This window comes from Ascidia mentula, chromosome 6, assembly GCF_947561715.1.
Source record: "Ascidia mentula chromosome 6, kaAscMent1.1, whole genome shotgun sequence".
Taxonomy (NCBI): domain Eukaryota; kingdom Metazoa; phylum Chordata; class Ascidiacea; order Phlebobranchia; family Ascidiidae; genus Ascidia; species Ascidia mentula.
In genome coordinates, this window is record NC_138571.1 from 5,402,336 (window position 1) to 5,415,893 (window position 13,558).

A 13,558-nucleotide genomic window follows, 5' to 3' on the forward strand; every position below is an offset into this window, starting at 1 on the left:
TGGCGAAGTGGGAAAGCGGAGAAAAAAATACTTCAGACAGGAAAAGTCTGAAAACTTAGGGCTAAAATAGCTTATCAATGTCTTGGTTACGGAGTCAAGTTCACAGTAATTTTCCCGTTATGTGATTTATATTCAGAATTTATGTGTGCTGCTGTGTCATTGTGTTCAAATCATAAAGAAAGTATTTTCACTAGGTAAAAATGCTTTTAATGTCTGTTTTTATCCTTCCACCCAAGTTCTACATGCTTAAGCGTCAACCTTTGTGTGATCAAATAAGTAAAAAGTGTACGTAGTAGTTCAGAAATGAACGAACTATCATCACTTGATAACGCGCCTGACGCCAAATTGTTTGAACGACACATTGCGCCCTGTTCTTTAAACTTCTCACACCAGTTTCAACATTCACGCACCGTCGGTTCTTTGGTATGCAACTGAATAAAAGCGAATATTGGCTCCAAAGCTGGATTTTCTGTTCGTTGTTACTGAGCTTGTATTACTTACCTTGAACCCAATTAAAGCATGGATATAAAGTTACAAACGAAATTGACTACGTGAGCCCTAAACCTGGAGAGAAGCCCCTTTCCAATTTTTCTCCAGGGAGGTTATCAAAAGCCTATTAAATAATAGAGCGCTATAAAAGCAAGTGGTTAGCAAATGCATTTGTCTGCGATATACACACAAACAAAGACCTTTACCTATTTTACCGAAACAAAATATTTAATTGTGGTGGAAATCTATTTTGCCTGATAACAATTACATTGACAATATATCAGGCACACCTCGACTTTCCAAATATTTATTCTGGAATAACACTGATTTCTTATAAAAAGGTAATTGACATTTTTGCATTGTATCATATATTACACACACTCTCCATTTTTGCATGTATGCGTCGATTCACAGCAAGTGTAATAACCCTCTTCCTACGTACAGCATGGTTGGTCTGGAGGACAGGGGTTATCCTGACAAGTTAGGGGCTAGGTTGGGGTATCGGGGGGTCGTATAACTACAGTCACGGTGAGATCCGGTGTATTTTACCCCATATTGATGAAACAAACAAGTCGAGATACTGTTTGTTGAATGGGTGTAGAACAATTGTATGGGCCCGTATAATGAATGCCAAAAACCTAATATCAGTTAAAAATATTCGTTTCAAATTGCAGAAATTTACCCTGAATTAAAAAAGGAAATCCTCAAGGCTTATTGTAATGTTAATATGATGTGAGATAAGAGCTTTTCAGAAAACTCTCGCCTATTGGGAAAATGTAAAATGGCAAAAATCAAACCTTGAAAAAGGGGTTTTATTGTAATGAGGATTACCTATTTGTATTTAAAGTTCAGTAATTAGTTTATATTGTAAGGTAACTTAGCCTACCGGGCCCAATGTATTGTTGTGGAAGGGTCTCCCATCTGTGTAGAGAACAAGGCATTTCTCTTTACTAGGCTCACATCGATTTTGAGACCACGCGATGTCGCTATTGTGCCGCAAAAAATTGCGGTAGATTTCTATGTTTTCAGTCCACGTGTCAGAGTCTTCACTGGCATCTGTATAGTCAATGAGGTAGCAGAGATGAAGCATAAAAAAAAATACATTTTTTCGTCGTCGTTGCATTTCGGAGCACAATATTCCACTAAAACACCGTTCCTAAGAAAACACGATTTTTTTTCCATTATACCCCTAAATGATTACTTTAACGACACTTAACGACACAAAAATGTAAAATGATTTGTGTTTTGTGACAAGGCGTATTTTAATTAAAACTCACCTAATTTAGAACATAAAATGCAGGGCAACACTTGGTTCTTGATTTATTTTACCAACGGAATAAGTAAAGTGCAAAGTTAGGTATATCATGTCGCATTTACTTTCTGTATAACTTGCAGCACGTGTACGTGAACCAATTGCACGTTAATAATGGAAGTGAATAATTGGACAAACCTGGTCAAACCAGATGCCTCCACCACATGTTCCGAACCAATGCTCAGCACGAAGCTTGTTCAAAATTATGAGGCCAGGTTTAAGGCTGATGCGGTTGCCACATTACCGCTACGGCAGCCGTACACAATTCGGAAAAAAAGTTAGACGTCACCATAATACATGGTGAAGTGGGGAAGCGGAGAAAAAAATACTTCAGACAGGAAAAGTCTGAAAACTTAGGGCTAAAATAGCTTATCAATGTCTTGGTTACGGAGTCAAGTTCACAGTAATTTTCCCGTTATGTGATTTATATTCAGAATTTATGTGTGCTGCTGTGTCATTGTGTTCAAATCATGAAGAAAGTATTTTCACTAGGTAAAAATGCTTTTAATGTCTGTTTTTATCCTTCCACCCAAGTTCTACATGCTTAAGCGTCAACCTTTGTGTGATCAAATAAGTAAAAAGTGTACGTAGTAGTTCAGAAATGAACGAACTATCATCACTTGATAACGCGCCTGACGCCAAATTGTTTGAACGACACATTGCGCCCTGTTCTTTAAACAACTCGCACCAGTTTCAACATTCACGCACCGTCGGTTCTTTGGTATGCAACTGAATAAAAGCGAATATTGGCTCCAAAGCTGGATTTTCTGTTCGTTGTTACTGAGCTTGTATTACTTACCTTGAACCCAATTAAAGCATGGATATAAAGTTATAAACGAAATTGACTACGTGAGCCCTAAAGCTGGAGAGAAGCCCCTTTCCAATTTTTCTCCAGGGAGGTTATCAAAAGCCTATTAAATAATAGAGCGCTATAAAAGCAAGTGGTTAGCAAATGCATTTGTCTGCGATATACACACAAACAAAGACCTTTACTTATTTTACCGAAACAAAATATTTAATTGTGGTGGAAATCTATTTCTCCCGATAACAATTACATTGACAATACATCAGGCACACCATGACGTTCCAAATATTTATTCTGGAATAACACTGATTTCTTATGAAAAGGTAATTGACATTTTCGCATTGTCTCAAATATTACACACACTCTCCATTTTTGCAAGTTTGCGTCGATTCACAGCAAGTGTAATAACCTTCTTCATATGTACAACATGGTTGGTCTGGAGGACAGGGGTTATCCTGGCAGGTTAGGGGACTGGGTTGGGGTATCGGGGGGTCGTAATCACAGTAAGATCCGGTACATTTTACCCCATCTGGTATTGATGAAACAAACAAGTCGAGAGATGCTGTTTGTTGAATGGGTGTAGAACAATTGTATGGGCCCGTATAATGAATGCCAAAAACCTGAACAATTAAAAATTCGTTTCAAATTGCAGAAATTTACCCTGAATTAAAAAAGGAAATCCTCAAGGCTTACTGTAATGTTAATATGATTTGAGACAAGAGCTTTTCAGAACACTCTCGCATATCGGGAAAATGTTAAATGGTAAAAATTAAAACTTGAAAAGGGGTTTTATTGTAATGAGAATTACATACTTGTATTTACAGTTAAGTAATTAGTTTATTTTGTAAAATATTTAAGTAACTTCTCCTACCGGGCCCAATGTGTTGTTGTGGAAGGGTCTCCCATCTGTGTAGAGGACGAGGCATTTCTCCTTACTAGGCTCACATCGATTTTGAGACCACGCGATGTCGCTATTGTGCTGCAAAAAGTTGCGGTATATTTCTATGTTTTCAGTCCATGACTCACAGTCTTCACTGGCATCTGTGTAGTCAATGAGGTAGCGCAGATGACGCATAAAAATTCCCTTGAATATTTTTTCGTCGTCGTTGCATTTTGGTGCACAATATTCAACCAAAACACCGTTTCTAAAAAAAGACGATTTTTCCTATTATACCCCTAATTAATTACTTTAACAATACTTATACCTGACAGGAACCCATTTAAATCTATGTAATAATATTGAATTTAGAATCTAGTAAAAATATCTGCTGAAGTTTCTTGTACAACAAATGAATTGATTTTTATTTTTGCAAAACTTACTTTGTGGAGTTGTGAATGGTTGTTAGCGCGATCTTGTGGGCAAGCGGAAACAACTCACTCGTCATGTTTAAAGCATTCCCAGCTTCCACCAACGCAGCTAAAGCAAGTTGCACTTATTGCACAAACATAGGCAAACACGTTACAATTCTTTATTGGTATTTAAGTACATTAGACATGACCTAAGAAATGGACCACAAAATTGTGATGCCGAGTTGTCATTCTGCCAAGGGATTTACGTAAATGTTTTGTAACTTTACAATTAAAACCGCACTTTAGGTTTCCAGCACTGCTCGAACTCGCTAGCAATAGTTTCTTATATAAACCTCACATACTCATCATTAATCCCATATTGTAAGTTGGACCATAAACGTCATTGCTTGAACAGTTCGCGCTGACTCCGTCCGCAACCCAATAGTTTGTGGAGTTCACTATTTTATTGGAAAGTAGAAACTGCAAACATCACATTGGAATCGATTATTGGGGCTTAAAGTTTAAATAATTATCTCACAGAAATGCAGTTGAAAAATTATAGAGACCTACACATATTAAACCTTTGTTCAATATTAACATTCTGCATACTAGGAAAAGCGAAATTTCAAGAAATTAGTTAGCTTGCGCCAACATATAAGTAGGTTACCTGCAAAGTTTGATTGATTTTCTGAATCAGGCTGTAGTCCCTGCTCAGCCTGTAAAGTTTCGATCCCAGCAGTAGAAATTGAGCATTTTCTACTGTTTGCTTTCCGGCTCTCATCTGACAAACAGATCAGGAGTTTCGATGTTATGCGAGTTCACGACAAACCCAAGTTCGACTACGTTTGGGATGCGGGAACAATAATATACTTGGATATACCCAAGAAATATGTCCACTTTCTCGTAACAAATGCACTTTTCAAAAACAGAGGCTGTTCACCGCCAAACGTAACGGCACAAAAATGTAAAATGATTTGAGTTTTCTTCAAAAACCCGCCTAATTTACAACATTACAAATACCGCACAACACTTGGTTCGTGAAGATCTACGATAGCAAAATATTTTACCAACGGAATAAGTAAAGGGCAAAGGTAGGTATATCATATCGCACGCATTTACTTTCTGTCATATGCAGCACCTGTAGGCGAACCAATTGCACGTTTCGAATAAGAAGCTGTGAATAATAATGGAATTGAATAATTGAACAAACCTGGTCAAACCAGATGCCTCCACCACATGTTCCGTTAGCATCCCAACCATTCGTCCAAATCCAATCGTAAATCTGCCGAGCTTCGTAAAGGAATCCAGTTGTAGGGTCGTCTTCCCCTGGACCAAGAATCTGTGCAAAAATTCACATGGCCATGTTTCAACGCGTGAATGCATTCGTACCCCAAAATTAACGTGTTCTGTATTGAATTTCAAATTCTGTCCTCAATCCACACTATTGTGTTCCAATGCAATCGCAAGCCAATCAATACAACGTCCTACGTATTTAAACGTTTGAAATATGCAGACCATTTTGTGCATGGGTGTATTTGCTTTGTTTGTTTTACATTTACCTCATGGATTCTTAGGTATCTCAATCCGTACCATGCCATGTCATCAAACGATAGCTGTGGGTAATAGGCTTCAAGCAGGCTGTACACATCTCTTAGAGATCCTGTCACAACTGATTTATACCTGAGATGTATCTACTGATCATGCATAGATTAAAAGGGAGTGTTTTGAGAGGACGTTGTTTTCTTTTTAAAGTTGTTTTGAAACAATTCACAAACGTCGAAACATTTGATCTGTTTTGATTCCAACTGAGGTTTGTTCTTCAGGTTTGATCAAACGATAAAAAGTCACGTACTTATGTAACCATTATAAGGTTTGTTTATTTTTAGAAAGAATCACAGTCACAAAATCTTCTGTCGAAGAACTTACATTGAGTTATCACAACAGGCCGTAAAGTTATCCAGAGTCTCCAGGACTACACCATCTTGCCAGAACCCGTCGAAACCGTTCCAGGTTTGATAACTGAACAAACCAGCTATGGGAGACGGATACCAGTTGTACTGCAACGCGTACGCAGCCAAGCATGACCGCAATGCGTTCGTGTCGTTTCCGAACGCTTCCGAGTTACAAACTTCGGTCATCGGAACTGCAAACAATATGCCGTTGTTAGGAATAACAGCTCGTTATAGTAGAAAATCATAAAACTATAGGAATCAGCCTGTTCTTCTTGCTGGTAAGTGATGGATTACTCTATAGCACAAGATCGCACGCATAGTCACACTCTATGAACGTTTATTCTATGCTCGATGAACTTTGCCTGTATTTATTTCGTCTGCGTTAACTCAATCCATGCCAATTTCATTTTCTGCTTTTTAAAAGCAAAGGAAAATTTGTAGTTGATTTTCATGTTTTGCCTCCACGTTAGACAAGGGGGCGCATAGAAAACTCACACAAATGCCACCGAACATATTTTAGTAATTGTTTTCGCCAGCAAACCATCATTCCTAAGAACAGGAGATCATTGTTTTTCCTGCACCGCTATACTGTTGAGTCAACAATCGTAGGTGGGGTAAAACTAACCAATAATCCAACTAATATACGCTAAAGTACGACGAAAGGAATCCCTATTTAATACATTAAGGTTTGGCGTATTTTTGGCTGGCAACGTTTTCAATTCAGTTGCCAAAATAACTTATTATTCGATGACCCAATGCTCAGGGCAAGGTTTGTACAAAATTATGAGATCAGCTTCAAGGCTGCTGCGGTTGCCACGCTGTACCACTACGTCAGCCGTATTCAGTAAAGCGGAAAAGCGAAGAAAAAAGCTTGCATAAACTTGCCAGACCAAACCGAATGTACGGTCGGAAAGTCGGAAAATCGTAGGTCTAAAAGAGCTTATCAACTCAGTCGACATGAGTTTTATCTACCGAAAGTTAACTATGAATGACGTACACATCTGCCACCACATAGTGCAGAACTATTACCTGAAACATGTTCCTCACATAAAAGCATTCAAAGTCGATCCATCTGAGTTGGATGATATTTACAAGAACAGAGTAGAAATGATGATTAAAGCTGGAACATCTTTTGGTTGTTTTCAATCTGACACAGGTGAACCTGCATGTTTGTCATTCTGTAGGATTGTTACGAGTGACGACGAATTCCTTCTTCCATTAAATCCGAATGTCGAATATTCGAAAACTGCGGAACAATGGATGCGATTTCGTGATGATTTGAAGAAAGATCTGTTCACTCTTTTGGGAACTGAAAATTTTTTTCACAAAGAAATTGGTGTAACAACACCCAAGTATAGCAGGCTTGGTTTGTTTGCTGAATTGGACAACTTCACCGACCTACAAGCTGTTAACATGGATTGTGAATACGCTGTGGCTGAACTACTTTCCGTTTACGCTCAGCGTGCAGCAGATAAGCGTGGATATAAAGTAATATACGAAATTCGATATCGTGATTACGTTGATCCCGAAACTGGAGAGAAACCGCTTTCCGATTTTTATTCAGTTCATGAAAAGGTTCAATTGGTTTATCGAAGGCTGCTCGATTATCAAAGTGCACTTTGAGGGATTTTGCTTTTGCTTTGTATTGACAACCATATTCTAAACAACAATATATATCTCCAGATTTCAGGATATTTACATTTTTTGTTTCACATTCATTTTCATCCCACGATATATATAGCCATTATACTCAATAAATTTGTGGTTATTTTTTATGTTTTGTCTCCACGTTTGACGGGTTTTTGCGTAGAAAACTCATAAAATTGCCACTGAATATATGTTAGTAATTGTTGTATTTCGGTTCGCAAACCACCATATCTTATAAGAGGAGTTCTTTCTTTTTTCTGCACCACTAATGATTTGAGTAAACAAAAAGTAGTTGACCAATAAACCAGCTAATATACACTAAAGTGCGACGAAAGGAAATCTCCATTAATATATCAAGGGTTGACGTATTTCCGACGGGTAACGTTTTCAGTTCAGTTACAAAAATAACTTATTTTACGTTGACCCAATGCTCAGCACAAAGCTTGTTAACAATTATAAGGCCAGGTTTAAGGCTGATGCGGTTGCCACATTACCGCTACGGCAGCCGTATACAATTCGGAAAAAAAGTTAGACGTCACCATAATACATGGTGAAGTGGGGAAGCGGAGAAAAAAATACTTCAGACAGGAAAAGTCTGAAAACTTAGGGCTAAAATAGCTTATCAATGTCTTGGTTACGGAGTCAAGTTCACAGTAATTTTCCTGTTATGTGATTTATATTCAGAATTTATGTGTGCTGCTGTGTAATTGTGTTCAAATCATAAAGAAAGTATTTTCACTAGGTAAAAATGCTTTTAATGTCTGTTTTTATCGTTCCACCCAAGTTCTACATGCTTAAGCGTCAACCTTTGTGTGATCAAATAAGTAAAAAGTGTACGTAGTAGTTCAGAAATGAACGAACTATCATCACTTGATAACGCGCCTGACGCCAAATTGTTTGAACGACACATTGCGCCCTGTTCTTTAAACTTCTCACACCAGTTTCAACATTCACGCACCGTCGGTTCTTTGGTATGCAACTGAATAAAAGCGAATATTGGCTCCAAAGCTGGATTTTTTGTTCGTTGTTACTGAGCTTGTATTACTTACCTTGAACCCAATTAAAGCATGGATATAAAGTTATAAACGAAATTGACTACGTGAGCCCTAAACCTGGAGAGAAGCCCCTTTCCAATTTTTCTCCAGGGAGGTTAACAAAAGCCTATTAAATAATAGAGCGCTATAAAAGCAAGTGGTTAGCAAATGCATTTGTCTGCGATATACACACAAACAAAGACCTTTACTTATTTTACCGAAACAAAATATTTAATTGTGATGGAAATCTATTTTGCCTGATAACAATTACATTGACAATATATCAGGCACACCATGACGTTCCAAATATTTATTCTGGAATAACACTGATTTCTTATGAAAAGGTAATTGACATTTTTGCATTGTATTATATATTACACACACTCTCCATTTTGGCAAGTTTGCGTCGATTCACAGCAAGTGTAATAACCTTCTTCATATGTACAACATGGTTGGTCTGGAGGGCAGGGGTTATCCTGGCAGGTTAGAGGACTGGGTTGGGGTATCGGGGGGTCGTAATCACAGTAAGATCCGGTGCATTTTACCCCATCTGGTATTGATGAAACAAACAGGTCGAGAGATGCTGTTTGTTGAATGGGTGTAGAACAATTGTATGGGCCCGTATAATGAATGCCAAAAACCTGAACAATTAAAAATTCGTTTCAAATTGCAGAAATTTACCCTGAATTAAAAAAGGAAATCCTCAAGGCTTATTGTAATGTTAATATGATTTGAGACAAGAGCTTTTCAGAACACTCTCGCATATCGGGAAAATGTTAAATGTTAAATATAGATACTTGAAAACTGGTTTTATTGTAATGAGAATTACATACTTGTATTTACAGTTAAGTAATTAGTTTATTTTGTAAAATATTTAAGTAACTTCTCCTACCGGGCCCAATGTGTTGTTGTGGAAGGGTCTCCCATCTGTGTAGAGGACGAGGCATTTCTCCTTACTAGGCTCACATCGATTTTGAGACCACGCGATGTCGCTATTGTGCTGCAAAATGTTGCGGTAGATTTCTATGTTTTCAGTCCATGACTCACAGTCTTCACTGGCATCTGTGTAGTCAATGAGGTAGCGCAGATGACGCATAAAAATTCCCTTGAATATTTTTTCGTCATCGTTGCATTTTGGTGCACAATATTCAACCAAAACACCGTTTCTAAAAAAAGACGATTTCCCTATGGTACTCCTAATTAAATACATTAACAATACTTATACCTGACCGGAACCCATTTAAATCTATGTAATAATATTGAATTTAGAATCTAGTAAAAATATATGATGACGTTTCTTGTACAAAAAATTAGCTGATTTTTATTTTTGCAACAACTTACTTTGTGGAATTGTGAATGGTTGTTAGCGCGATCTTGTGGGCAAGCGGAAACAACTCACTCGTCATGTTTAAAGCATTCCCAGCTTCCACCAACGCAGCTAAAGCAAGTTGCACTTATTGCACAAACATAGGCAAACACGTTACAATTCTTTATTGGTATATAAGTACATTAGACATGACCTAAAAAAATGGACCACAAAATTGTGATGCCGAGTTGTCATTCTGCCAAGGGGTTTACGTAAATGTTTTGTAACTTTACAATCAAAACCGCACTTTAGGTTTCCAGCACTGCTCGAACTCGCTAGCAATAGTTTCTTATATAAACCTCACATACTCATCATTAATCCCATGTTGTAAGTTGGTCCATAAACGTCATTACTTGAACAATTCGCGCTGACTCCGTCCGCAACCCAATAATTTGTGGAGTTCACTATTTTAATGGAAAGTAGAAACTGCAAACATCACATTGGAATCGATTATTGTGGCTTAAAGTTTAAATAATTATCTTACAGAAATGCAGTTGAAAAATTATAGAGACCTATACATATTAAACCTGTGTTCAATATTAACATTCTGCATACTAGGAAAAGCGAAATTTCAAGAAATTAGTTAGCTTGCGCCAACATATAAGTAGGTTACCTGCAAAGTTTGATTGATTTTCTGAATCAGGCTGTAGTCCCTGCTCAGCCTGTAAAGTTTCGATCCCAGCAGTAGAAATTGAGCATTTTCTACTGTTTGCTTTCCGGCTCTCATCTGACAAACAGATCAGGAGTTTCGATGTTATGCGAGTTCACGACAAACCCAAGTTCGACTACGTTTGTGATGCGGGAACAATAATATACTTGGATATACCCAAGAAATATGTCCACTTTCTCGTAACAAATGCACTTTTCAAAAACAGCCAAACGTAACGGCACAAAAATGTAAAATGATTTGAGTTTTCTTCAAAAACTCGCCTAATTTACAACATTACAAATACCGCACAAAACTGGATTCGTGGCGATCTACGATTGCAAAATATTTTACCAACGGAATAAGTAACGTGCAAAGTTAGGTATATCATATCGCACGCATTTGCTTTCTGTAGAACTTCATATGCAGCACGTGTACGCGAACCAATTGCACGTTTCGAATAATGAGCTGTGAATAATAATGGAAGTGAATAATTGAACAAACCTGGTCAAACCAGATGCCTCCACCACATGTTCCGTTAACATCCCAACCATTCGTCCAAATCCAGTCGTAAATCTGCCGAGCTTCGTAAAGGAAACCAGATGTAGGGTCGTCTTCCCCTGGCCCAAGAATCTGTGCAAAAATTCACAAGATGAAGCGTGTTTCACTGCGTCAATGCATTTGTGCCCCAACCTCAATCCACACTATTATGTTCCAAAGCAATCGCAAGCCAATCAATGCAACGTCCTACGTAATTAAACTTTTGAAATATGCAGACCAGTTTGTGCATGGGTGTATTTGCTTTGTTTGTTTTACATTTACCTCATGGATTCTTAGGTAGCTCAATCCGTACCATGCCATGTCATCAAACGATGGCTGAGGGTAATAGGCTTCAAGCAGACTGTACACATCTCTTAGAGATCCTGTCACAACTGATTTATACCTGAGATGTATTTACTGATCATACACATATTTAAAAGGAGGGTTTTGAAAGGAGGTTGTTTCCCTTTTAAGGAGTTTTGTTTTTACAAACGTCGAAACATTTAAGCTGTTTTGATTCAAACTGAGTATTATTCCTCAGGTGATTTGATCAAACGATAAACAGTCACGTACCTATGTAACCATTATAAGGTTTGTTTATTTTCAGAAAGAATCAAAGTCACAAAATCTTCTGCCGAATACTTACATTGAGTTATTACCATAGGCCGTAAAGTTGGCCAGAGTCTCCAGGACTGCACCATCTTGCCAGAACCCGTCGAAATCGTTCCAGGTTTGATAACTGAACAAACCAGCTATGGGAGACGGATACCAGTCGTACTGCAATGCGTACGCAGCCAAGCATGACCGCAAAGCGTTCGTGTCGTTTCCGAACGCTTCCGAGTTACAAACTTCGGACATCGGAACTGCAAACAATATGGCGTTGCTGGTTGTTAGGAATAACAGCTCGTTATAGTAGAAAATGTTAAAATTACAGGAATCAGCCTGGTCTCCTTGTTGGTAAGTGATGGATTACTCTATAGCACAAGATCGCACGCATAGTCACTCTCTATGAACGATTTTTCCATGCTCGATATCGTTTGCCTGTATTTATTTCGTCTGCGTTAACTCAATCCACGCCAATTTCATTTTCTGCTTTCAAAAGCAAAGGAATTGCTCAACAATTATGTCACTTTTTATTTCTTACCCAGTTCAATGGCGTTATGTATTGGTATCCTTATTCTAAACAACAATAAAAATTTCCAGATTTTGGGATATTTACTTTTTTGTTACACATTCATTTTCAGCCCACGATATATAGCTATTTTACTCAAAAAATTTTTAGTTGATTTTTATGCTTTGCCTCCACATTAGACAATTGGGCGTAAAAAAAACTCATACAAATGCCACTGAACATATTTTGGCAATTGTTGCATTTCGCCAGCAAAACACCATTTCTAAGAACAGGAGATCATTGTTTTTCCTGCAACACTATAAAGTTGAGTCAACAAACGTAGGTGAGGTAAAACTAACCAATAATCCAACTAATATACCCTAAAGTACGACGAAAGGAATCCCTATTTAATACATGAAGGTTTGGCGTATTTTTGGCTGGCAACGTTTTCAGTTCAGTTGCCAAAATAACCTATTTTACGTTGACTCAACGCTCAGGGCAACGTTTGTACAAAATTATGAGATCAGTTTCAAGACTGCTGCGGTTGCCACGCAGTACCACTTCGTCAGCCGTATTTACTGAAGCGGAAAACGAATAAAAAGGGCTTGAGAAAACTTACTAGACCAAACCGCATGTACTGGTAAAGTCTGAAAACCGTAGGTCTAAAAGAGCTTATCAGTTTCTTGGTTAGTGAGTCAGTTAGTAGTGATATAAACATAAGTTCTATTCATAACATTTACATGCTCAATGCTCAACTGCCAACCTTTGTGCTATCAAACAAATGCATCAGAAGAAAACAAAAAGATAAGTTTGGTAATTTTAATGCGCTTTGTTTCCAACAGACATACAGCGGACAGAATTTTTAACTTAGATACACGACCCTCAAGTCTCTTCCTTGCCAAGCCAGTGATACAAACGGCCAATAAGATTGACACAGGTTCAAGAAAAAATATTTTTCAGCTTTTGTGAAAGGTCGACATGAGTTTTATCTACCGAAAGTTAACTATGAATGACGTACTCATCTGTCACCGCATGGCACAAAACTATTACCTGAAACATGTTCCTCACATAAAAGCATTCAAAGTCGATCCATCAGAGTTGGATGATATTTACAAGAACAGAGTAGAAATGATGATTAAAGCTGGAACATCTTTTGGTTGTTTTCAATCTGACACAGGTGAACCTGCATGTTTGTTATTCTGTAGGATTGTTACGAGTGACGACAAATTCCTTCTTCCATTAAATCCGAATGTCGAATATTCGAAAACTGCGGAACAATGGATGCGATTTCGTGATCATTTGAAGAAAGATTTGTTCACTCTTTTGGAAACTGGAAAAAATTTTCACAAAGAAATTGGTGTAACAA

General features: G+C 37.8%; 3 protein-coding genes across 3 annotated transcripts; 1 reads left to right on the plus strand and 2 right to left on the minus strand.

The window, feature by feature from the left end:
• Positions 1-2,959: 2,959 nt before the first annotated feature.
• Positions 2,960-6,034, minus strand: LOC145905377 (uncharacterized). Its single transcript, XM_082992563.1, has 8 exons — positions 5,823-6,034; positions 5,456-5,576; positions 5,107-5,235; positions 4,564-4,677; positions 4,259-4,376; positions 3,927-4,023; positions 3,478-3,751; positions 2,960-3,226 (listed from the first exon to the last, which is right to left on the minus strand). Exons 1-8 carry the CDS (start codon positions 6,032-6,034, stop codon positions 2,960-2,962), a joined length of 1,332 nt encoding a protein of 443 aa, XP_082848689.1.
• A 798-nt stretch (positions 6,035-6,832) lies between these two features.
• Positions 6,833-7,585, plus strand: LOC145906978 (uncharacterized). Its single transcript, XM_082994425.1, has one exon. The coding sequence runs from the start codon at positions 6,833-6,835 to the stop codon at positions 7,469-7,471; it is 639 nt and encodes a 212-aa protein (XP_082850551.1). The 3' UTR covers positions 7,472-7,585.
• A 1,318-nt stretch (positions 7,586-8,903) lies between these two features.
• On the minus strand, positions 8,904-12,106 carry LOC145906979 (uncharacterized). Its single transcript, XM_082994428.1, has 9 exons — positions 12,085-12,106; positions 11,728-11,944; positions 11,364-11,484; positions 11,046-11,174; positions 10,509-10,622; positions 10,204-10,321; positions 9,871-9,967; positions 9,422-9,695; positions 8,904-9,170 (listed from the first exon to the last, which is right to left on the minus strand). Exons 1-9 carry the CDS (start codon positions 12,104-12,106, stop codon positions 8,904-8,906), a joined length of 1,359 nt encoding a protein of 452 aa, XP_082850554.1.
• Positions 12,107-13,558: the final 1,452 nt, after the last annotated feature.

What these genes read in the sequence shown, in the direction of transcription:
- LOC145905377 (XM_082992563.1), bottom strand. Translation starts at nt 6,034, where the DNA reads ATGACCGAAGTTTGTAACTCGGAAGCGTTCGGAAACGACACGAACGCA. An exon ending in GATACCTAAGAATCCATGAG is followed by an intron (nt 5,236 to 5,455) that starts GTAAATGTAAAA and finishes ATTTTTGCACAG; the next exon opens with ATTCTTGGTCCAGGGGAAGA. An exon ending in GAGGCATCTGGTTTGACCAG is followed by an intron (nt 4,678 to 5,106) that starts GTTTGTTCAATT and finishes TCTGTTTGTCAG; the next exon opens with ATGAGAGCCGGAAAGCAAAC.
- LOC145906978 (XM_082994425.1), top strand. Translation starts at nt 6,833, where the DNA reads ATGAATGACGTACACATCTGCCACCACATAGTGCAGAACTATTACCTG.
- LOC145906979 (XM_082994428.1), bottom strand. Translation starts at nt 12,106, where the DNA reads ATGGAAAAATCGTTCATAGAGA. An exon ending in GAGGCATCTGGTTTGACCAG is followed by an intron (nt 10,623 to 11,045) that starts GTTTGTTCAATT and finishes TCTGTTTGTCAG; the next exon opens with ATGAGAGCCGGAAAGCAAAC. An exon ending in CAACATGGGATTAATGATGA is followed by an intron (nt 9,968 to 10,203) that starts GTATGTGAGGTT and finishes AACTTGCTTTAG; the next exon opens with CTGCGTTGGTGGAAGCTGGG.